We start from the raw sequence: 23,846 nt of genomic DNA, 5'->3' as shown, positions 1-23,846 counted from the left end.
AAGCAACGTCCTCCACAACTAGACTGAAGAACAAAACGACAGCAACTTGTCTGTTCCCCTTCCCCTAATTCCCCAGCACTGTTCCCATCCCCCAATTGCCCAATAAAAATCTTAATAATAAAAAAAAAATTCTAATACTCAATATATAGTGATTACAAAAGATGAATACAAGTTATGTGTATACATTTTTTTGGCACTCCCGGTGGCTTGGTATACCTGATCTACCTCTGGAGGAATTAATAAATTAGATTACAGGGATTCTTAAAATGTAAAGAAGCAAGCATCTAACGACTCATAAAAGATAAATAAATAAATCCATACATAAATTTCAAATAAGTGTTTTTAAAAAATGAAATTACAAGATTTTTTATATATTGAGGATACTAATCTCTTGTTATATTTTAATGTTAATTTTGTTATTTTGTATAGTTCATTATCTTTTCCTTTGTAACTTCTTTAATTGCTTTTAAGTTAAGAAAAGTATTTCGTATTCAGAAGTCAAATGATCAAGTATTTTATTCTAGGTTTTAAAAAAATCTCTTTCATTTTGACAAAACTCTTTAATCCAGCCAGAATTTATTTTCATGTGTGGAATGAAGTAAAAAATCTAACTAGGTTTTTCTAAAAGTTTTTAAATTCCTTCTTCACTTGTCTGTGTTTTTAAATCTTACTGGGGTAGTATAGCTTAGTTGGTGAAAGAACAGATCTGAAACCAGACTGCCTGAATCCAATCCCAGCTCTGCTATACTACTTGCTCTGTGACCATGAGTTCCTTAACCAATCTGTACCTCAGATTCCTCACTTGTAAACTGGCAACGTTAGTAACACACTTCTTGGGGTTTTCAGAATTAAGAGTGATAACATTCAAAGTGCTTAGAAGACAACCTGGCCTATTGTTGTTATGCATATGTGAAGTCTCAGGTTAAATTAATGTCTTATTTTTGCATAAGAACTATATCACATTATTGTGGTTTTATAATAAATTTTATTGTCTGCTAGGGCAAGATGTCATTTTTCACTTTAAAAAATATTAGCTATTCTTGTTAGCTCATTTTCCATTTGAAACAGAATTGTGAAGATTGCTCCAACCAAAAGATACCGTAGAATTTTTAGTGAAATTGTTTGAGAACTTGTAAACCAAACTGAGAACTAATATTTCAAATAATATTTAGTCATCCTATATATGTTTTGCAGTTCTCATCATCAAATGCCAAATTTTCTCATTAAAGGTCTTTCCGAAATTTTATTTTTTGGCTACTATGAGGTTTTCTTTTTTCAATCAAATCCCTTGATAACTACTCACTCTCTTAACCCTACCCACCTTTACTTTTCTATACAGCATGTATCTTGTATTTTTGTCTGCTTGTCTACTATTGCATTGGAATTTAAGTCCCAGTGGGGCAATAACTTAGTCTATTTGGTTGACCACCATCTCCTCAGTACTCAGTATTCAGCACAGCTAGAAAAATACTTGAATACATAAAAAAATAAAATGGTCCTTGTCTTGCATTCAGTGATTTTGTTGTACTCTCCTTTTTAATTCTTACATTTTTATGATAAATTCTCACGTTATTTAGGTAGATAAGCATATTACCCTCTGAATAATAATGCTTTCATTTTCCTGTTAGACCTGTTGTTCAAGCTTCAGGTTTATTCACTTGGCCAGAATCGTATTAAATAATAACAATAATAATAGCCATCTGTTTTTGTTTCTGATTTTATTATGAAATCCCAAAACAGAATTTCAGTTTTAAAAAGTAAGGCACTACGTAAAAGATCAGCCGCTGAAAATCTTAACATTAAGATTATACCACATTACACAAAAACAGAAAAAAAATGATTCCCTAAAAAATACAAGGTGTTATAAACAACAATTTCATGTTTCTAGTACATTTCTTAACTTAGAAGTTACCTATATAACCCATTATTAAAATAATTATTTTTACCTTATAGCTTTCTGCTCTTTGAATAAGATCTCTCATGGAAGCAGACAACTGATCCTTTTCTGATCGAACAGATTCAAGTTCTTCCCTTAGAGTCTGGGCCTATTTTAAATATACAATAAAGAGTTTTTTATGCACAGAAAAATTTTGATTTTCTAAAATGTAAGGTGGTTTTTGAATCTTGCATTTTTTAAGTTACCTTACCTCTTTTCTGCTAGAATCTAGTTCTTTTTTTGCTTTCACAGCAACTAGTTTTATCTTATTTGTTTTCTCCTCTTTCTCTTTGGAATCTTTTTCCAGATATTCTAAAAACATAAAATGAATGGATTATATATGAACGCAAAAGGGAAAATATTCAAAGTATTTACTTAGTTTAGCCCTCAAATTGATCTTTAATCTGGAACACAAAATTTGCAATTTGAAATTAAAAGTAATAAAATAAGTTGCAAAAATATTAATATCTGTATTTTTAAGTGAAAGCTTAACTATTACCTAAGTGAGACACACAATGGAAAACATTTCCATTTTCTTTAATCCTCCAAAATAACCTACTTTTTTTTTTTTTTAGCCATTTCATAAATGTCTAGGAACTGGAGAGGCTGTTAGGACATCTTTAACCTTAGGCGATTTCCTGGAAACGCCAAGTATGATAGGATTTTAGGTGGTAATTTGCAAACAAGCATGAAGTATAAGAGATACCAGATAAAGTTATATATTTATGCTCCCTAGGCACACGCTTGGTTGGCAGGGCTGATTTTTATGACTAAGCCCATAATGTGTTTTACGTATCCAATCTTGATCTCTCCCCTTAACCTCTTTAGCCATCTCCGCCATTTAAACTCCACTGTTCCATATCTTTCTTCTTGATGGTATCATGGCTTAACTGCAGTTACAATTGGAATTTCTGTCCCTGCTTATTAATCTAGTTGCACCTGTGCTCATATAGGCTGGCTTTTTCTGGCTGCTATAAGTGAATATTGTCTGTGTGTGTGCAGCATGAGCCAACTGCTCCAATTCTGCATTTCAGCCTATCCCACCTACTCAGGCCTTAGTGTAGCACTTCTCCCCCTCTGTTGTGCAGCATGTCACCTTCTCTATAGGTTTTTTTCTAACAGTTTATAAACATGCAACAAGAAAAATATCATCAAGAGATTAAGGTCAGGAATAAACAGTGGATGCAGCCAAAGAGGATAGGGGAGAGGTCATGATGAGATAGGTGACACATCATACACACACAAAAAGGCAAACCACATTTCCCCTCTAGATATTGTCCCATCTCTTCTTTCTTTTATAGCAAAACTCCTGGTACAGCTGTCTATACATGCTCTCAAATTTCTCTTCCTCCATTTTTTTTTTTTAACTCATTTCAATCAGGCTCTGGCTTTGGCATATCATGGGAACTGTTACCAAGTTACCAATGACCTCTAGGTTGCTTAATTCAATGGTTAGTTCTTAGTACTAATGTTACTTGACCCATCATAGCATTCACCATGGTTAACCATTTTTCAATCTTGAAACACTTCCTTCACTTGCACTTCATTTGTCTTAGCTTCCAAGACATGTGATGCTCGGTTTTCCTACCTCAGTGGCTGCTCCTTGTCAATCTCCTTTGCTGTTTCTATCTTTCTGATTTTTAAATGATGGAGAACTCTCTCTGTGGACCTCATCTTTTTTCTACACTCACTTCCTTGGTGATCTGTTTCGTGGCTTCCAATGTCAACTATTATGTTGACTACAAATTTTTATCTCTAACCCAGCTTTCTATCCTTAATTCCAGATTTGCATATTTAGCAGACTACTTGACATCCTCACTTGCATTGGTATTTAAACTTAATTTATCTAAAACAGAGCTCCTGCTCTTCACTAACCTAACTTGTCTCTATCATTCATTACAGAAAATTGGGAGTCAGTCTAAACTTTCAACTACCCTCTCCCTGTCTCTGCCAATCAAAATGGGCACTAAAATGAGGAATTATGGGCACATTACATAACACTTCTAAGTATCTGTTTCTTGATCTTTAAAAGAGCTACCCCATAATGTTACTATGAGGAATAAATGGACAAGATAAAGTCCCAACTCCTATGCATGTCACACTGGTGCTTCCATTATCAGAATCCTGCCTCTCCAGAAATTTCCTAGTGTGCTCCTTGATGATATGTATGTTAACATACAAGCACCTGCTGCTTCCTCTTGCTAGAATACGTTTCTTCTTGTGACAAATTTTTTATTCTTCAAGACACAAGAAAAGTATAGCCTATTTTATGATGTTTTTCCTAACTCAAAACAGGCAATTATGCATGCCTTTTTGTACTGCCAGCTCTGTACTGTTCCCACACCTTAAACTACTGTAATAAAGGCCCCTTCTGGCAATGAGCTTTTCGAAGACATGGTCTGTATCTTAATCACCTTTCTATTATTAGTGCATAGGTAGCTGGGCATTCAAATAGCGTGCTAAATGAAAAAAAACCCCAAATCAATCATGGAGTCATTTATAAATGAAGTAACATCAGTCCTTTGTTTGGATTAAACAACAGAAAGTGACAATTTTGAAAGAGAAGGTAAACAAATTGCAAAGAGGCAAGAATAGGGACATTAAGAAGAGACAGCTACTTATGATTTAAAGACTCATTAATTGGCTACTATGCTTCCCAATCTATTCTAACACCAAGAAGAATCTGTGTAGTTAATTGTGACAACATATGCAAAACCGTATTTACCTATTTTTTCTTCCAGTTCTTTCACTGAAGGTTGATCATTTTCTACTGAAGGTATTTTCTCTAGGGAATCCTAGATTTTATAGGAAACACAAAAACAAAACCAGGATCATTTCATTCCCCATGATGAACTGGCCATCATGTTAAGCATGAGAAAATCATTATTAAAGAGAATTCATACAAAAAGCTATTTGGTAAACAGTCTTCTTCCATTGATAGAGCAGGTAATACTGACCGTATACTGTACATAATAGCATTTAGTATAAACTAACAGTAGTATCCAAGTCCAAGATGATAATCTGACACATATATACATAATTAACATAAAAAAGATTAAATAATTACAGTTTATCATACTTTCACAAATTTTGGAGAAAAATCTAAAATTTTGGCTGAAGTAAAATACCACTATAGCCTACTATTTTGTTCAATAGTAAGTGCTCTTTAAAAAAGAGCATCACATATGTACATCACACAACAATGAAATTCAAACGTTTTCATGCTTAACTGTAGTTTTGCTTGGTGACTAGTTATACAATATTGACCACGAAGACATTTAACTCTCTAATCATTTAATCTTAAGCAAAATCATAATTCTAAAATGATCTATAACCAAAAATCCATCAATATAACAGATACACAACATGAAAAAGTTTAATGCATTTTTCAGAAAGTTTCCATTTGAGCTTAAATGCTAAAAATTTACTTCTGACTTCGAAGTGTATAGTATATATTTTGTAGGGTCTATGACTAAAACCAAGAATATTTAAATCAATAAAATTCAAATTAACAGTACCTTTAATAATATCAACTGTGCTCTCACATCTTGCAATTCAGATTCTTTTTGTTCTAACACTAGCCGTAGGTTTTCAAGTTCTTTTGTAAAAGACTTCTCTTTTTCCTTATGGATTTCACTGTTGCTACCTAATTTTTGTGATACTTCTTCAACTAGAATTAAAAGATTCTGATTTTCAAGACTTATTTTTTCATTAGCATTCTTCATTTCTAGAAGATCAGACTGTAGGGCCTCTTTTTCTGACTGGGTTTCTTCTAACTCTTTCCTTAAGAGAACTTTCTCTTGTTCATAGTCTCTTAGTAAAGACCTAAGTTCCTCACATTGAATTATATTCTCCTCTTGAAGGCACTTTACATTTTTTTCTAACTCTACCACCTTTTTATCATATTGAAAAACCAAGTTATGCTTTTCTTCATTTATTTTAGCTAAGGATTCACCTACAGCTTGTAGGACAATTGCAACATCTTGCTCTTCATCGTCTTCTGAAACTTTTGACTCCATTTGTTTAAGAAAACCATACAACTGAGTTTTGACAAATAACTTCTGAACTTGCTCATTTTCAAACAGTTTACTTAAATTATCTCGTTCTTCAACTGTTAATTGAAGTTTCTTTTGTAATTCAGAAATGTGTTCCTTAAGCATAAGATATTCTTCTTTTTGAGACAGAAAAGCTTCTAAATCCCTATTTAATTGATTCTTTTCTGAACTTAGTTTATTATTTTCCTCATGAAGAGACTGCACTTCAGATAACAATGTTTCTTGGTCTTCAAAGTGAGTTTTCAATTGATCCATATGCTTTTCTAGGTTTTGGTTATTTTGATCCTTTTCTTTTAAAGTTTCTAGTCTTCCTGTTAATTCATTTACCTTTTGTTCTAGTTCACTGTTGTACTGTGTAGTTTGCTCCACTTTCTCCCTAAGTTCTATAATTAATCTTTCTTCCCTTTCACATTTTATATGGAGATTGTCCATCTCCTCATGAGAACTTTTTATTTTACTAATGAAATCATCTTTTTCCTCAGTAAGAGAACTTATCTTTGATTCTAATTCTTGCAACATGGAATCTCTCTGACTAAGACTAACTAAACACACTTCATTCTTTTCTTGAAGGTTCTTTACGGTATTTTCAAGTTCTGGCACAAGATTTTTTTGCGACAATAACTTTTCATTTTCTCTTTGGAGATGATTCACAGTTTCAAGGAGAGCATCTTTTTCATTAAAAGCAGTTCTGAGCTTCTGCTGAAGTTCATTAACATCAGATGCTTGCTGTTGCTTCATTGATTCAAACTCTTGACTTATTTTTCCAGCAGATTCCCCTAGTTCTGTTTGTAAAATTTCCATCATCTCCCGCAAACTCTCATAATTTAAAATTGCTTCTTGCTTTTCTTGCTGTAGGTTTTCACATTGCTCCTTGAGATTCTGTATTTCAAACATTAATGGTAATTTTTCTTTTTCTGAATCTGACAAAAATGTCTCATTTAATCCTGATATTTCTTTTTGATGTTGTTCATGAAGATTCAGTACTTCTTTGTTATGCTGTTCTACAGTATAGCAAAATTGTTTATTCGACTCTTCTAGCTCAGATCTTAATTTTTCAATTACACAGCCCTGTTCTTCTTTAGCTAGTAATAATTCATTAATTTTAAACTCTAAATCTTCCCGTTCGTGAAAAAATTCATCCTTTATATGTTGGGCATCAACTTCAAGTTTTAATTTAAGATTATTCATATAAGTTAGCTCATCTTTTAAGATACTATGTTGAGACTCCAGTTCTTTTAAGGTATCTTCTAAGTTTTTCACTTTTTCATTTACTGTTTGTTCTACAAAACTGTCTTCTTGTAAGAGCAAAGAACACACCTGATTTTCTTGGTTTGCATTTGAGGCTTTCCCTAAGTTTTCTAATTCACATTCATATTTCTTCTGAATGTTCTCACTTTGCTCACATTGATTGACTAAATTCTCCTTTAGCTGGTTTAAATTATTTACTTCTGTGTCGTATTCTTTAGCAGATGCTTCAATCTGGCACATCAATTCTTTCACCTCTTCTTGGTGTGTAGCTTTCAACTGCAGAAATTCTTCTTGCAAACTATTAACATTTTTTTGGTAATGCTGAGAATTAGCCTCAATGACTTTTTGGAGATGAGTAATTTCTTGTTCCTTTTCATTTGTGGCAGCTTCTAATTCCTTCTGCAGATATAAAATTTGCTCCTCAAAGGCTGGCCTAATTTTCTGAATCTCTTCTTGTAGTTTTTTAACATTATCTTCAGAGTCACTCTGAAATTTAAGTTGTTCTGATAACTCTAATTGTTTTTTTATTGCTTCTTTCAATTCCGTTTGCAAGCTAGCTTTCTCTTCACTGTGTCTGGAATGTACTGCCATTAATTCATTTTTCAAATTTTCCATTTCTTTCACACAGTTTCTTTGTGATTGTTCAAACTCCTTCTGCATATCTTCCATCTTAGTTACAGAATCCTATTATAAAATAAGCACACAAAAATTATTTAATTAAGACAAAAGAAACCCCTGCTCTGAGGAAAAATACCAGCCACAGGCTAACTAGAAGGAAAATAAGCAGAAATGAACATCGAGAAATAGGATATTGATATTCCAAGAATTCTACTTAGGCTCTGACTACCTTCAGTATGACAATATACATCACCAGTACTAATCTTATCAAAGTATTAACTGAAAACTAGGAAATCTCTGAATTCAATTTTCTTTTAAGAGGTGATAAATTATTTGAGTTGTTATTAAGTCACAAGGCTTTAATGAATATCTCCTGAATAGACTAATAACAGACTTTTGGAGAAATTTGCCCAGACCCAAGTGGCAGAACTGAATAGATAAAAGTATTGAGTATGTGTGAGAATTGGCTTACTTAAATAAGTTCTTATAAAAAATGTTTTAGTATGAATTTATTTCCTTGTTTCTAAATTGTCAAAATAGATCAGATGCTTTTTAAAGCCTTAGGTCTAAAACTCATGACTACACTATATAAGTTAATCAAACAAAATAGTGCCTTACCTCAACCTCTTGCTTCATTTTAATATTTTCCTTCTTCAGAGAAAGACATTGTTGCTCAGTTTCTGCTTTTTCCAGAAGAATAGCATCCAGACGTTCAGTCAATGCCTGTTTTGAAACAGGATGATTTGTTTGTCTGACGTTAAAAATGGTGGATTGACCACATGCGTAATTATCGCCTTACCTTTTCCAAACCACACTAAGTTAAGAATAAAAGATTTTAAAAGATGTAAGAACAAAGAGAAAAGGAAAAAAACCATCAGGATATGAGAAATTTCAACATGCTTTTGGAAAACTGAAAGTGGAGGAGGAGGAGGAACTGAATTATAGAGAAGAAGAAAGCTTATAACCTAAGGGCCTTCATAGGGAAACACTTATGAGAAATTAGCAAATACTCTTTAGAAATTAAATGCTCAGGAATTGGAGGCATCAGATGTTGTCGAGGGAGGTATGTGTGTGGGGTTCAAAAATTGGGGATTGGGTGACAACATGAATAGGGAGCAATTAGAAGAATAGGCACGAAATTACCCATGTCCTGTCTCCCTCAGAGATAGGTTTATTCTCTGTAGAAATTAAACAGGAGAAGAAGTTAATAAAATGGAAAACAGATCAACAATTCAAGGGTCAGTTCTTTAAAAAAAGCTAACAAAGCAGACAACCTCTAACAAGACTTATTAAGGGAAGACCTAAGTAACAAACAATATTATGAATAAAAAGGAAAACATATCTACACATACAAATCAGACAGTTGAAGACAGTATTATCAACAACTACTTGGTAATATTGAAAACTGGAATGAAATGGATAAAAATTCCTAGAAAAATATAGCTTCACTATGAAAAATAATTTAAAAAGCATAATTAATACTTTATCTACTGAAAAATCAAACTAGTTGTTTAAAATTGTTCACCAAAGAAAACAGGAGAAATAGTTTTGCAGATGAGTTCTATCAGATTTTCAAAGAGCAGGTTATCCCAATTACATATAAACTTGTTCAGACAAAATAAAAAGCAAGACTTCCCAAGTCATTCTACAAAACTGGCATACTTGATACCGATACCCAAAGGGCTTTACAGACAGGAAAATCACAAGACGCATTTCACCACAAATATAGAGTTAATCCTTAATGTTAAAATTTTATAAATGTTAAAATCCCAAGTAAGCATTAGTCCACCATCACCCTAGAACTGCCTACCTCTAAACTTATGTGAAATAATAAAATCTTTCTTGTTTAAAAAAGCAAAAACAGATGTAGAAACTTTAGAGTTCTATTATCAACTTACAGCTATCAAACATGAAAATAGAATAAAGCCATTTTAAAATATAAGATAACAAAAAATTTCCTCCTGTGCGTACGTTCTTAAGCTATGCAAGGACATGCTCTACCAAAATGAGAGGGCTAACCAAAAAGGTGAATGGCATGTGACCTAGCAAACAGGGGGGCCAACATAGGAAAGCAGTATAGAAATTCACAGAATCATGGCAAAAGGCCAATTCCAGGAAAATTGTGCAGTGGACCTATAGAACAACCAGACCAAATCAGTGCAGAACAAAAGGCTTTAAGGGCGGTTGTCCAGGAAAAAATGTAAAAGATCATTTGATCTGTTTGACCATTTGGAAAGCAGAAGTCATTGTGAAAGACAGCTAAATTTTCATCTACTTTAACAGGAAGTTAATAGCTTAAATGTCTAAAATGGATAAATCAAGGAATAGCAGTATAAACATTATTTAGTGTATACAGTGATAATTTCCAGAAGTTGTTCAGTATTATAATAAGTTACTTAGTTATTAGTATTATTTCTAAATCATGTACATATTCTCCTTTGGTTAAAACAATTTTAGTTTTAAAATTAATTGTTTCACATTACATATAGTATTACAATATAAACTTCTGACTGGTAAAAGTCAGGGGAAGCCTAAATGCATTCATTAATTTTAGGAGCTATATAAAGGTCAGTAACTGAAAAGACCTTATAGACTAGAGGCCCAAAATAGACAGTTTCTTAGGAAATACATATTTGATTCCAGCAAAGAGAAAATGACAAGAGTGAAATGTACTAGAAATTCCAATATCTTAACATGCAATTTTCACCTTTTTGCATTTGGAAGCAGCATATAAATTCACTGTAATACCATAATACACCTCAAATTTTGACATGGGAAATATGGCTTTTTATTCGTGTTTTTTAAAAGTCAAATATGTCAGGTTTGCAATAAAACTTTAGACGTATTTCAATGCACTAGAAGGTAACTAGGAGAAATTTTTATCATAATTAAAACTTGTAAAAAGTCATAAATTTCTAACATTACATGAAGAACAGAAAATTTTATATTCAAAGCCACGTTTTTCCACTGGAGCTTTCCCAATAAGGAGAGAAACTTAGCAAGAAAGTATTTTCCGTTTTGCAGAGGTGGAGAGGACCTACCACACTGCAGCACATGATTTTTCTAAAAGAGAAAACTAACTTATAGCAGCTGAAGAACTGATGCACATCTTTTCCAATCACTCCCCAAAGTAACTTTCTCATTACAACTGGAAACCAAACATTTCGTAAGCAAAGACTTCATTCTTATTGAATTTTACCAAACCTTTACTTTCTGAGACTTAAGTGGTCAGGATAACGTGCTTTAATATTAAATTAATAAACTGAAAGGTAAAGGTGGCTAACTTAGAGAAATTTTCTAATATCATCTTTTGGAGTAGTTTTGACAGAATGGGAGAAAACATAGATTGGTGCAAGGAGGAAGTAAGAGGGAGACATTTAGATATTTTGAAATGCAATTGTATAAAAGGTATTTTAAGAACTAAGAGTTAACTGATACAAAATTAGAAAAGAATCTTTGTGGTTTTCTTTTCAAATACAAAAGCCTCCTTTTAGTGTTTGTGTGTACGTGTGTATGGATACGTGTATAAAATATTGCTAACAAGTAATATATAACAATAACAATAGTAATGAATAATTACCAAACATTTATGTGACAGGCCCAGTTCTAAGTGCTGTACATGCACTTACTCATAATACTCAAAACAACCATATGAAAAGTAGGTATTATTATCTCTTTAGTCTACAGAGGAAGGAACTAAGTCAGAGAACGAAGTTAAGAAACTTGGCCATGGTCACGTAGCTGGTAAGCAACAGAGCAGGGAATCTGAAGATCTGAATCAGGCTGTCTGGCTCCAGAGTCAGTACTGTTAATTAAACACCATGTAGTTGCACTTCGGCTAGCACTGATTAAGAAAATACATAATGACCAGATAAGCGAAGAAAACTACTATGAATTCAGTAAGCTTAAATAAATCAGTACTTGTAAATCCAAATGGCATTTGTGCACACCATTCATGCTTCATTTACTATTTTAGCTAAATAAAGAATGAAATGATACTGCATGATATGCATAAGGATTTAAAGACCCCTTGTAATAATTCCCTGGGGGGTCCCTCAATGGTCCAATGTTCACAAGTTGGGTGCCATCTAAAGAGAGTGTAAGATAATATATAATCAAAGGATAGCAAAACTCAAACCATAAATATGGAAAAGCAACGAAAAAAATTAATGCAGGACTTTGAGATCAAGAACCTTTCAAGAAGGTTAGGCCAAGTGGAGAGAAGGAAAAGTATTTAATTATAGGGCATGTAAGTAAGAATAAGCAACTCAGGCTCTTAAACAGGGAATAACAAGATAAAAATAGCATTCTGTGATCTGGCAATAGTATATAGGACTAAAAAGAGAAAGAAAGCCTAGTTCAGAGATTATTAAAATAAGTCACATATGACACCAGGAGTTTAACACAGAGCCATGGAAATGGAGAGAAAGAGGGTAAACTGCAGCATTATTTTGAAGAAACAATAGGTCTCTGGTGACTGACACACATACAGAATAAAGGAGACAGAAAGCTGAAGAGTCTCCAATGTTAAAAGGCCTGAAAAATAGTGCCTGAAGAAAAGGTCTGAAAAATGGTTGTCCAGGGAAGGAGACTTGGTCATATTGAAGAGAGGACAAGAGAAATGGGTGAAGGTTTTTTTCCCCTCAAACAGCTAGAAATTCAAATGTGAGGTTTCGGTCAGTCCAGGGATACATATCTATCTATAGATGATCAGCCCAGAAGTCATCATCAAAGTCCTGAGTATGACTGGGTTTTCTGAGGGGGAGAGAGTAGAGCAGAACTGAGATTGAAGCAACAACCATAATTACAGAATATGTTGAATGAAAAGGAGAGAACAGAAGGGACCTAGAGGTCATTTAACCCTCTCTTTACAGTCAACCAGAAAGGTTAAAAACTTATCCAAGGGCAGAGAAGAAGTGGAAAAAACAGAAATGGAAAGCCAGATAGCATTCAAGAAGGCTGACAGCCCTTCAAGGAAATTCGATTTAACATTAGACTGCCTCTACATAAATAAATAAAAATTAAAGCAATATTCACAACTGTTTCATTACCTTAATAATATCATCAGTTCCTCCAGGTTTTGATTTGAGTTCTTCGATTTCTTTCTCCAATTCTAAAAATTATTAAATTTAAAAAAAGATTCCAGTTCAGAAATGAAAAAAATAGTTACTGGCTAAACTAATAAGCACATTCTTTAAATTAAAAAAAAATTCACTATAAATTAGAATACATTTCAGAAGATATTTTTAGAAAATACTAACTTCATCCAGTATTACCTTTCCTTTTCCTTTTTATTATGGAAAACTCCAAAGAAATAAGTAGAGAGAACAGTATGATTAATCCCCATGTACCCATCACCCTGATTTAGCAATTATTACATGGCCAAACTTGTTTCATCCTGACCTGTATTCAGTTTCTCCTTTCCCTCTTTTCTTATCCATCCAGGTAAATTTTGAAGCAAATCCCAGACACTACACTGAGTTGTCGGAAAAGTCATGACGTATTTTTTTCTATGTTTTTCATTGTAAAAATGGGTCATGACTTTTCCAACAACCTAATATTATTTCAGCTATAAACAACTTCTTACTGTACAATCTTAAAGCAACAACTAACCTCATAGTAAACACACGTTAATCTATTTCATTAACTCATGCCTACGTCCGGAGCCTAGAATACCTTTCCAAATAAAGTACTCTATCACAAATTGATCCAGCTTCTCAAAGCACACTCTGGCCTCTATAAGTAGAAAATAAATTTTTGGCTTTTAGGCTGGGCAGTTAACATTTGTTAAGTCACTGGAAATTCAAGCACTCACCCACACATGCTATAAAGGATCCTAATATCTTTATTATTTTGGAATATAAAGAAAAGGATATAGAACAGGGAATCAATCAACTTCAGCAAATAAATATAATTCAAAATTCCAGAAACGGAAATTTTTTATTACTTTATTTAGGTCTCTTTTTACTACTTTGGGCTCACAACCTTGTGTCTCTAACATTTTAACTGACCATTCTAGGAGAAAAATGTGCTTAACTTTAACAAATTATTTTTTAAAATCCTCCTCCCTGATTTAATTTTAATAATTCAAAGGTAACTGTAGTTTAGAGATATGAGGTAACAAAAAAATAGAGGCAATTGGTTAGAATGTTAAATAATAATAGATTCCACTAAACTGTCTAAGATTTTAGTGGATTCACTGGTAAATAAAACAAGCTAATGTACTATTAAACAACTAATTTTTAACCATGATTAAATGATATTGTGGTCAAGGTGAGTATTTTCAATGCAATACCTGTACATCTTGATTTAGCCTTCTGTATTAGCATCATCTGCTTCTTAGCAAACTTGATAAGATCCTCCTTGGGCAATGTTTCCAGCTGAAAAATGTAGTGATGTTACCAATTTGTTATAACTCATGTTTCTACTACACCACAAAAAAGAAACATTATGTCTGTCTAAAAATATTATAAAACATCCTACTGAATAAATCATGTCAACCAAACCCTACAGTTTTTTAAAATTAGCAAATCCAACTTCAATTCAATTATGTTAACTACTACTATGAAATGTAAAAACAGCACATAGCCTTACATATAGACATTGTTGGCAGAGATTAAGACACATTCTAGCTTTTTATTTTTTTAATTGTAAAATTAGGGCACACTGAAACTAATTCTGATTAAAGCTCTTTAGAGCTGTAAAATTATTTCATTCTATTCAAGGCTGAAAGATGTCTTTGTCCACATGAAAATATGTAACCATAATTCTTACAGCAATGAGTCAGGTTGCATTTAGACTTTAAAAAAATCGGGGAAAGTTACTTCATGGTGGGCTCAGTTTTCTCGTCTGTAAAACTGGGATAACAACAGTAGTCATCTCATGGTTACCATGAAGCTGAAATAAAGTAACTGAGTGTTTAGGCAAGTGTCTGAAACTTAACATGCAAGCAATAAACCACTATCTTTGAGAAGCACTGAATGGTGAATGTTGTATGGGGCCATAAAAATGACGCAATTCAACTCTTTTCACATAGGAGAGAAACCTACAGAAGAAAGTCCCTTGACGCCTACCTAAGTCACTGCTCTTTCCACAACACTACATAAATTAGACTGCTTTGTTTAATGTCTGAAAAATTGCAGAATCTCTCAGTAGTGCTAACCAGGAGCAGGAAGTAAACAAAACGTCAACTCTTTTCATACCAGGAAACTTGAAAAGGAAATGGATGGGTAACTGCGTAAATTAAAATTGAGATCCTTTGGAGAAAGTCTATTTCTATTAAATAGGCCACCCCTCTTCCCATGCAAAAATTTCCCAATTCATCACCCTTCCATTCTTCAGGGTGCCTGCTAGTCAAGTATTCTCTTCACCTTAGATTTCCCGGTTCCAGGGGTGGCTGGGGAGGCCACCCCATCTTGGACAGGATCCTGCAAAGCAAAATCAAACGCAGGTGGTCAGAACTTCCTATCCCGGACAGAACGCGTGGAACCTTAAGAGGTAAAAACCCTTCCGTGAAATCAGGTGCAGGAAACCCTTCACATGAAAAAGAGAATTGGGGAAGAGGGAGTCGGTCGCCGTGGTAAATCGTATGGAAGTTGCCCTAAGGGGCGGATAATCGCGAGGGACGGAGTTTGGGGAAGGTGGGAGAAACGGGCAGCGCAGGGTTTCGGGTCGCAAAGGGGAGGCTGCCGATCCCTCAAGCGGAGCCCGTCTCCGCGTCCAGCCGCGGCGTGGGGAAAGCTCGGCGGGGAGGTGATGGGCCCCAGTCCCAATCTGCCGCCGTCCCAGCGTTACCTCCATGACCGCCCGCCCACCGCGGTCCGCTGTCCCGCAGCCCCACGGCCCCACCGCCACCTCCGCACTTCCGTCTGCGGCAGCCTCTGACGTCGCCTGGATTACGGGTCAAAGGTCGCGCTTCTCCGGGCCCGGCCCCACCCCCCGCGTCTCCATGGCTACGGCCCTGCGGCGCTTCCGCTTCCGCTCCTACATCCTGCAGGCAGTTCCAACACCTACCGCCCACTCCGTGCACAGTGCATCTGCAGCCCCTTCCCAGTTCTGCTTAGCTGGCGACCTAGGGAGGGAGACAGGGCGCGTAAATTCACTAGGTCAAACCCTGGTGCTGGTGCTGGTGCTGGGTGTCATAAACTCTGGTAGGTTTGAATCCTGCCACTGTCGTCTATTAGATGCGAGAACTTGGACAAATTACCCTCAGGGCCTCGTTTCCATATTTGTAAAATTAAGTAAGGGTGATGGGGGTATTATGTTGTGGGGAAGGTACCATTAAAAGGTGTCTGCCAGCTACGTTACTCTTTAGAAGAAGCACCCAGTGCCTGCCAGACAGCTGCTTTCGAGGGGTTTCTTAGGCAAACGCTGTCAAGCATGGTGCCCTGTGAGCTCACTGGGGAACTGATGGAATCAAAGCTTAGGACCTTCCCAGGTACAGGCATTTCTTGGCTCTCGGAGGTGGTAAGGAGGTCCCCTGGAGAGCCCTGCCCGAGAGGAACCCTGTACCTTTGTTGATGGAGGAGGAGGAAAGATGGTCTCTCTCAGGGAGTTGGGTTAGAGATGGGAGGAGACTCCAAATAAGAGAGCAAAGGGTCCTCCTCACTTCTGAGGGCACAACCATTAGAATTGCTGCCCAGTCACCAAAACTGCTGTTGTGTCCTGATTGGCACTCCAGAACCTTCCCTGTTTGCTAATGGTTTGTTAAAATCCTTTGATGTTACCTTTCCCATTATTTTTATAACTAATGCCTATTAACTAAAGGTAACTTGAATATACATCCTATTTTTCTGTAGTTTGAAATGGCTAGGCAGCATATAGTATGTATCAAATAAATGGTAGTTAATTATTACTAAGTAAAGTGAGAGTTATATAACCAACAAAGAAAGAAAAATTATTTTGAATATTACAGTGTCCTCCCGAGCCATGGTGGCCGGTCCTTTTTGATAGTGTGTGGTACCTACTCTTTGGCTGGGATTGGTTAGAGGATAGTTTGGGACTTCTGTTTAATATTTTGGTTTAGTGATAATGTTTTCTTTTTTTTCAACTATATAATTTTAATTTTTAAAATTGTAAGCAAATTTAAAAAGTTTACATTTCTTTATTTTGGGTGATTAGTGCAGATGAGTGTGTTTTATTATCTTTGTACCTACAGAGGTATTTTTTTTTATTAGTTTCAGGTGTACAAAACAACATAATGATTAGACATTTACACCCCTCACAAAGTGATAACCCCACCAAGCCTACTACCCATCTGACATTGTACATAGGCATTATAATACCATTGACTATATTCCCTATGCTGTACTTTACATATATATGTATAGTTGACATATATATAGTTGACATTCAATATTATTTTATATTAGTTACAAGTGTACAGCACAGTGGTTAGGCATAGGTTTATATAATCTATGAAGTGATTCCCCCTTGATAAATCCAGTATCCACCTAATAACCTGTCTTTACACTATTATTGACTATATTCCCTATACTGTACTTTACATCCTTGTGACTATTTTATAACTACCAATTTGTACTTAATTCTTTCTCCTTTGTCACCCAGCTCCCCAACTCCCTTCCTATCTAGTAACCATCAGTTTATTCTCTGTGTCTATGAGTCTATTTGTTTTGTTTGTTTATTCTGTCTTTAGATTCCACATATAAGTGAGATCATGTGGTATTTGTCTTTCTCAGTCTGACTTATTTCACTTAGCATAGTATTCTCTAGGTCCATCCATGTTTTTGCAAATGGTAAGATTTCATTCTTTTTTTATGGCAGATTAATACTCCATTGTATAAATGTACCACAATTTCTTTATCCAGTCATATTTTGATGGGCATTTTGGTTGTTTCCAAATCTTGGCTATTGTGAATAGTGCTGCAGTAAACATGGGGCTGCATATATTTTTTCGAATTAGTCTTTTGGATTTCTTTGGATAAATACCCAGGAGTGGAATTACTGGGCCATAAAGTAGTTCTATTTTTAATTTTTGGAGGAACCTCCATACTGTTTTCCATAGTGGCTGCACCAATTTGCGACAGTGCCGAAAAGTTCCCTTTTCTCTAAATCTTCCCCAGCACTTGTTGTTTGTTGATTTATTGATGATAGCCATTCTGACAGAAGTGAGGTGGTATCTCATTGTGGTTTTTATTTGCATTTCTCTGATGATTAGTGATGCTGAGCATCTTTTCATGTGTCTATTGGTCATCTGTATGTCCTCTTTAGAGAAATGTCTATTCAGGTCCTCTGTCTATTTTTTAATTGGATTGTTCATTTTGTTTGTGTTGAGTTGTATGAGTTTTTTATACATTTTGCATATTAACCCCTTATCAGATGTATCATTGGCAAATATCTTCTCCCATTCACTAGGATATCTTTTAGTTTGGTTGATGGTGTCCTTTGCTGTGAAAAAAAATTTTAGTTCGATTTAGTCCCATCTGTTTATTTTTTCTTTTGCTTCCCTTGCCCAAGGAGAAGTATCAGTCAAAATATTACTAAAGGTAATGTCTGAGAGTTTACTTCCTATATTTTCTTCTAGGAGTTTATGGTTTCGGGTCTTACATTTGAGTCTTTAATTAATTTTGAATTCATTTTTTATATGGCATAAGAAGGTGGTCCAGTTTCATTTTTTGCATGTATCGATCCAGTTTTCCCAGCACCATTTGTTAAATAGACTTTGTCTACCCCAATGTAAGTTCTTGCTTCCTTTGTCATAGATTAAATGACCATATAGGCATGGATTTATTTCTGCTGTCTATTCTATTCTATTGATCTGTGTGTGTGTTTTAATGCCAATGTCATGCTGTTTTGATTACTATAGCCTTGTAGTATAATTTGATATCAGGTTACATGATACCTTCGGCTTTATTCTTATTTCTCAGGATTGCCCATGGCTATTCAGGGTCTTTTATGGTTTCATGTAAATTTTATGATTATTTGTTCTAGTTCTGTGAAAAATGCCATTGGTGTTTTGATAGGGATTACGTGGTATCTATATATTACTTTGGGTAGTATGGACATTTTAACTATATTAATTCTTCCTGTCCATGAACATGGTATATGTTGCCTTGTACTCACTTTGGGCTTCGTTTGCTATTCTTTTTCCAGTTCCCTTACATGTAATGATAGAATATTGATTTTAGATTTTTCTTGTTTCTTTAGGTAGACCTGTATTGCTATGAATTTCCTTCTTGGGACTGCTTTCATTGTATCCCATAGGATTTGCGTCATTGTGTTTTCATTTTTATTTGTCTTAAGGTATTTTTTATTTCTTCCTTGATTTCATTGTTGATCCACTCGTTACTTAATAGCATGTTATTTAGTCTCCATGTGATGGTGTTTTTCATGTTTTTTTCTTGTAATTGATTTCTAGTTTCATACCATTGTGGTCAGAGAAGATATTTAATATGATTTCAATCTTCTTAAATTTTTTCAAACTTTTTTGTGGACTAACATGTGGGCTATCTTGGAAAATGTTCCATGTGCTCTTGGAAAGAATGTCCGCATAGATCTCCAATGTTTCTCCTCCATCTTTGCTGGGTAGCCTTATATAGTACGCATCCTGTGTTATCCAATGCCACAGTCTCCCTGATCACCTGTACATGCATTTCAGGAGTGTCCCTTGTGTATGTTGTATGTGTTTTCCTGTTGTAGTTGAGCCTTGATTGTTTTTGGCATGTCAGTGTGTGGAATTGACTCCCAGGCCAACTAACTATGAGGATTGGCTACACCCACAGTGTCTTACCTGCTTTGTGGGGGCTGACCCCTCAGAAGAGGATTCGCCCCTGCAGATTCTTGTGCCTGTTGAGACCCCCCTTTGAGTGTGCCACTTGTGGGGCTAACCAGGTAGTGCTCTGCTGTGATCTGAAGCTGGCCTATGGGTGTGTTGTTTCTGGTGTATCTTGGGAGGGGCTTCCATGCAGTCCAGTTTCAGCCTTGCCTGTTACCAGCCCTCAGCTAACTGGTAGGAACCACAAAGCTATATGTGGTTGGCTGCTGCCTGTGCTGGACCTGGAGCCATGTGGGGGTGACCTCCCTGTGAACCGAGGCTGGTTGCCACTAGTAGTGGGACTGAGCCTGCTTAGCAAAAGGACCAGGGGTCCCTACGCCTATTGCCACCTGTTTGTCAGCTGCCCGTAAGGCCCAGCCATTGAAAGAGCCTCCTTAGGTGCGAGGGCCTGGCTGGTTGAACAGGTGTTGAGAATGCCCTTGGTGCAGCACCAGCTGGTCAAGACAATGTGCCAGGGAGTCACAAGACATGGGTGGTAGTTTTTACAAAGAACTGAATGTAGATTCAGTTCTTATGCTAGGGCCCAGCCTGTGATCACTTTGCACAGTGCCCCGAGAATACCACAGCCAGCCACCGCTTGCCTCAGGCTCAAATCTCTGAAAGCGCCCCAAGAGTGGCTGGCTGTGGCACAGGTTTTGGGCCATTGTCCACCACCAAAATCCCCCAGGGCCATTGCAGGCTGTCAGTCGCTGCAAAAGACCTCCACGGCTCGTGGGACAGGGCCGGCCATCCAGGTGCGCAGAGTACCCCTGGAAATGCAGCTCGAGGTGGGCAGGGCAGGGTTCCAGGGAGCTAAGGGGTATTCTCAGTGGTTTCTACAAAGTCAGTGTAGTCCTGGCTCCCACTCCGGTGCTGGGCCTGCGACCACCCCGCAAAATGCTCTGATAACACTGCGGCCAGCCACCACCCATCTCAGATTCACAGGTACCTGAGAGCTGCCCAAGAGACACTGTGGGGCAGGTCTTGGATTACCACCCACCATTAAACATTTCTCATGCCGCCACGGACTGTCTGCTGCTACAAAAAGGGTTCCGCAGCCCGTGGGGTGCAGCCAGCAGCCTAGCAGTCAAGAGTGTCAAGAGTGGGTGATGTAGCACTAGCTGTATGGGGGCTAGGGACCCAAGGCGTTACCAAGGTGGTGCACACATGCAGATCCCACCAGACCAGTGTGGTCCTAAACTTGGTCATTTGAGGGAGGGCTTAACACTGGAAAGATGGCACCCTCCTGTAGGCCACACATGTGTCAAGCTCCACACAGGGACAACAATGGCTTCTGCCCTTCCATCTCTCACCCCGAAGCCACACAACTCAGTCTTTCCCTGCACGTCCCTGGATCTCCTGAGCTTCCGCTCCTCCACCACAGACCAGGTAAGTGCCCACAGGGATCAAGTCTGTGTGTGGGCTCTACAAGAACATGTCTGGGTTTCCAGCAGCCCTCAGCCCCACCGGGAAGGGCAGACAGAGTCCTCGCTGATTTTCACTGCCAATTGCAATGGGAACTCCTCTTCCTGGCATAGGACCCCTGGGTTGGGGCGCCTGGCATGGGGCTGGGACCCGTCCCTCTTCAGGGGGGGATCTCTGCCACCAAGAAGTCCCTCCTGGTGTTTAACCACCATCGTGGGCTTGGGGTCAGCCTGCTTCACATCTCCCCTCTTCCTACCAATTTCAATGTGGCCTCTTTATATCCTTGATTCTTGAGGTTGATTGTTCTATAATTTATTTGTAATTTTGGTGTAATCCTGAGATGCAGTAGTTTACCTAATGTGCCACCTTGAACCTCTCTGATAATGTTTTCTTTTTCTTTTCCTTTGAATATGAACGAAGAAACATACAGCCCTGATTGCACTTAGCAGATATTTGCCACTACAGTGGAAGGCCGCCTGAGGAAAAAATTTATATCAGGAAGAAGGCAGAACCCAGACAGTCACCGATGAATGAAGCTGGACTCCTGATCAATCTATGATGAATAAGTCAATAAATTCCCTTTATCAAGTGACCCAGTTAGCACTGGGATTTGCTCTTACTTGTAATATTGTTACATATCACTAGTCAATTATTTACAGGATTTGAGTAAGCTTAGAACTGAAACTACAGGGATATTTTTCTTTCTATTAATATAAAGGACTTTATAGAATTTTTTACCTTCTAGTATGGGATCCAGTCTAGGATCAGGTATTGCATTTAATGTTTGTATTGCTTTAGCCTTCTTTAATCTGGAACATTTCCATAGCCTTTCATGGCCTTTTATAAAATTGACACTTTTGATATTTTGTCAAAACCCTCCCCCAAAAAACTCAAACAAAAAACAATGGAGTTCATAGATAACAAAGAGAAGACTGATGGTTGCCAGAGGCTGGGTGAAATGGGTCAAGTTGGTGAAAAGGTACAAACTTCCAGTTTTAAAATAAATAAGTCACGGGGATGGAATGTACTGCCTGGTGACTATAGTTAATACTGCACTACATATTTTAAAGTTGCTAAGAGTAGATCTTTAAGATCTCATCATGAGAAAAATTTTTGTAACTGTGTGGTGATGGATGTTAACTAGACTTACTGTGGTGATCGTTGCCCAATATATACAAATATTGATCATGTTCTACAGCTGTGTGTGGGCTGTACAAGAGGGCGACTAATATGTTGTATGTTATACATCAATTTGAAAAAAAATTTTTTAATTGACATTTTTGAAAACTACACCTCAAGTTTTATTGTATTTTTTCAATTAACATTCAGTAAAATTGACTTAATTCTTGACATACAGTTCTTTGAATTTTAATACATGTATATACTCATGTAATCACCGCATGATCAGGCTTCAGAACAGTTTTATTAAACCCTCAAACCTGCTCCTTATGTTACTCAAAAAGTCCCCTTTTTGAGGACTCCAAGTAAGCTTCTTTTCCCATTAGGTGTCATAAAGCCAATTGTGAGACCCAAAGTGATCATTAAGAGCACATGGTTTTATTTTATGGCTAGAAAATGGAGACGCAGGAGCCCAAGTCTCAGAACAACTTCTTGTCCCTCAGCAGTCCCGAGGTGGTCTAAATAGGATAACAGAAATGAAAGAGAGGTTTACGAAAATAGGTAGGGAATATTCATGGGTTTTCTGGGGAAAGAGGCAGCAGGTTTTTCTTGGAATCAGGATTCCACCCTCTTTTTGTTCATTTATGGTCTCTTTAGTCCGTTGTCATGGCAGTTGTCAACTGTCATGGTGCTGGTAGGTGTGTTATTTAGCATGGGGATTATATTGGGTCGTCGGGAAAGTCATGACATATTTTTCTATGTTTTTCAATGCAAAAATGCATCATGACTTTCCCGATGACCCAATATTATAATGAGCTTTAAAATCTTTTGGAAGTCATTTAGACAGCCTTCTTGGTTTCAACTGGTTTCAGCTAGTCTTGACAAGATTTTAACAGCTGACGAAGACCTCCACGCTCTCAGAGTTAGAGAGTTAGAGAGGGGGAGAGGTTTAGCCAGGCCTCTGAGACCTTCAGATAGGCCCTGCCACCCTGTCACAGGGTAACACATACTACTCCATATTAGCCACACAGTCCTCCCATCCCTAATCACTGGCAAACATGATTTATTTTTTGTTACTGTAGTTTTGTTGTTACATGAATGTCATATTAAATGGAAACATATAATATGTAGCCTTTTGAGACTGGCTTCTTTCCCTCAGTAAAATGCCTTTGAGACTCATCCAAGTTGTTGGAAATATCAATAATTTATTCCCTTTTATTGCTACATAATATTCATTATATCTATGTACCATAATTTGTTTATTCATCCACTAGTTACGGGACACTTGGGTTTGTTTCCAGTTTGGAGTGATAATGAATAGAGCCACTATAGACATTCATGTTAGGTTTTTGTGTGGACAGAATAAGTCTTTCTTTCTCTAGGGTGTACACCCTAGCAATTTGTTACATTCTCTGGTAAGTATGTTTACCTTTTTAAAAAATTGCCAAGCTGTTCACCCTGATCATTACCCAGGAAGAGGCAGAGAGGAGTCACATTTAATAATTGGGACAGCCACATTTAGTGACCAACTGCCTTACTTAGTAACGTATGCAGACCAGGGTATGAGGGAGGCAGTCAAAAACCTGTTTGAGTTGATTTTATGGAGTCTATTTCAATGCTTTACAATAACAAATGCCCTCAGAGGGAAGGGATTATGGAAGGACCATTGAAT

At 36.6% G+C, this 23,846-nt stretch overlaps 1 protein-coding gene across 1 annotated transcript in view; it reads right to left on the bottom strand.

Annotated features, from left to right (window-relative positions):
• The window catches only part of LOC109396949 (GRIP and coiled-coil domain-containing protein 2-like), a 25,026-nt gene extending 9,290 nt beyond the window's left edge, over positions 1 to 15,736 (bottom strand). The window contains exons 1-9 of the mRNA XM_019669238.1: positions 15,652 to 15,736; positions 15,228 to 15,284; positions 14,153 to 14,237; positions 12,909 to 12,970; positions 8,476 to 8,580; positions 5,455 to 7,923; positions 4,662 to 4,731; positions 2,148 to 2,248; positions 1,947 to 2,045 (exon numbers count right to left, since the gene is read on the bottom strand). Of these exons, the coding sequence (XP_019524783.1) occupies positions 1,947 to 2,045; positions 2,148 to 2,248; positions 4,662 to 4,731; positions 5,455 to 7,923; positions 8,476 to 8,580; positions 12,909 to 12,970; positions 14,153 to 14,237; positions 15,228 to 15,284; positions 15,652 to 15,657 (3,054 nt within the window). The 5' untranslated portion in view covers positions 15,658 to 15,736. The remainder of the gene's footprint in view (positions 1 to 1,946; positions 2,046 to 2,147; positions 2,249 to 4,661; positions 4,732 to 5,454; positions 7,924 to 8,475; positions 8,581 to 12,908; positions 12,971 to 14,152; positions 14,238 to 15,227; positions 15,285 to 15,651) is intronic.
• Positions 15,737 to 23,846: the final 8,110 nt, after the last annotated feature.

Source organism: Hipposideros armiger, unplaced genomic scaffold (genome assembly GCF_001890085.2).
Source record: "Hipposideros armiger isolate ML-2016 unplaced genomic scaffold, ASM189008v1 scaffold_550, whole genome shotgun sequence".
Taxonomy (NCBI): Eukaryota; Metazoa; Chordata; class Mammalia; order Chiroptera; family Hipposideridae; genus Hipposideros; species Hipposideros armiger.
The sequence above is the reverse complement of the archived record's forward strand: the minus strand, read 5'-3'. Positions and strand labels throughout refer to the sequence as shown.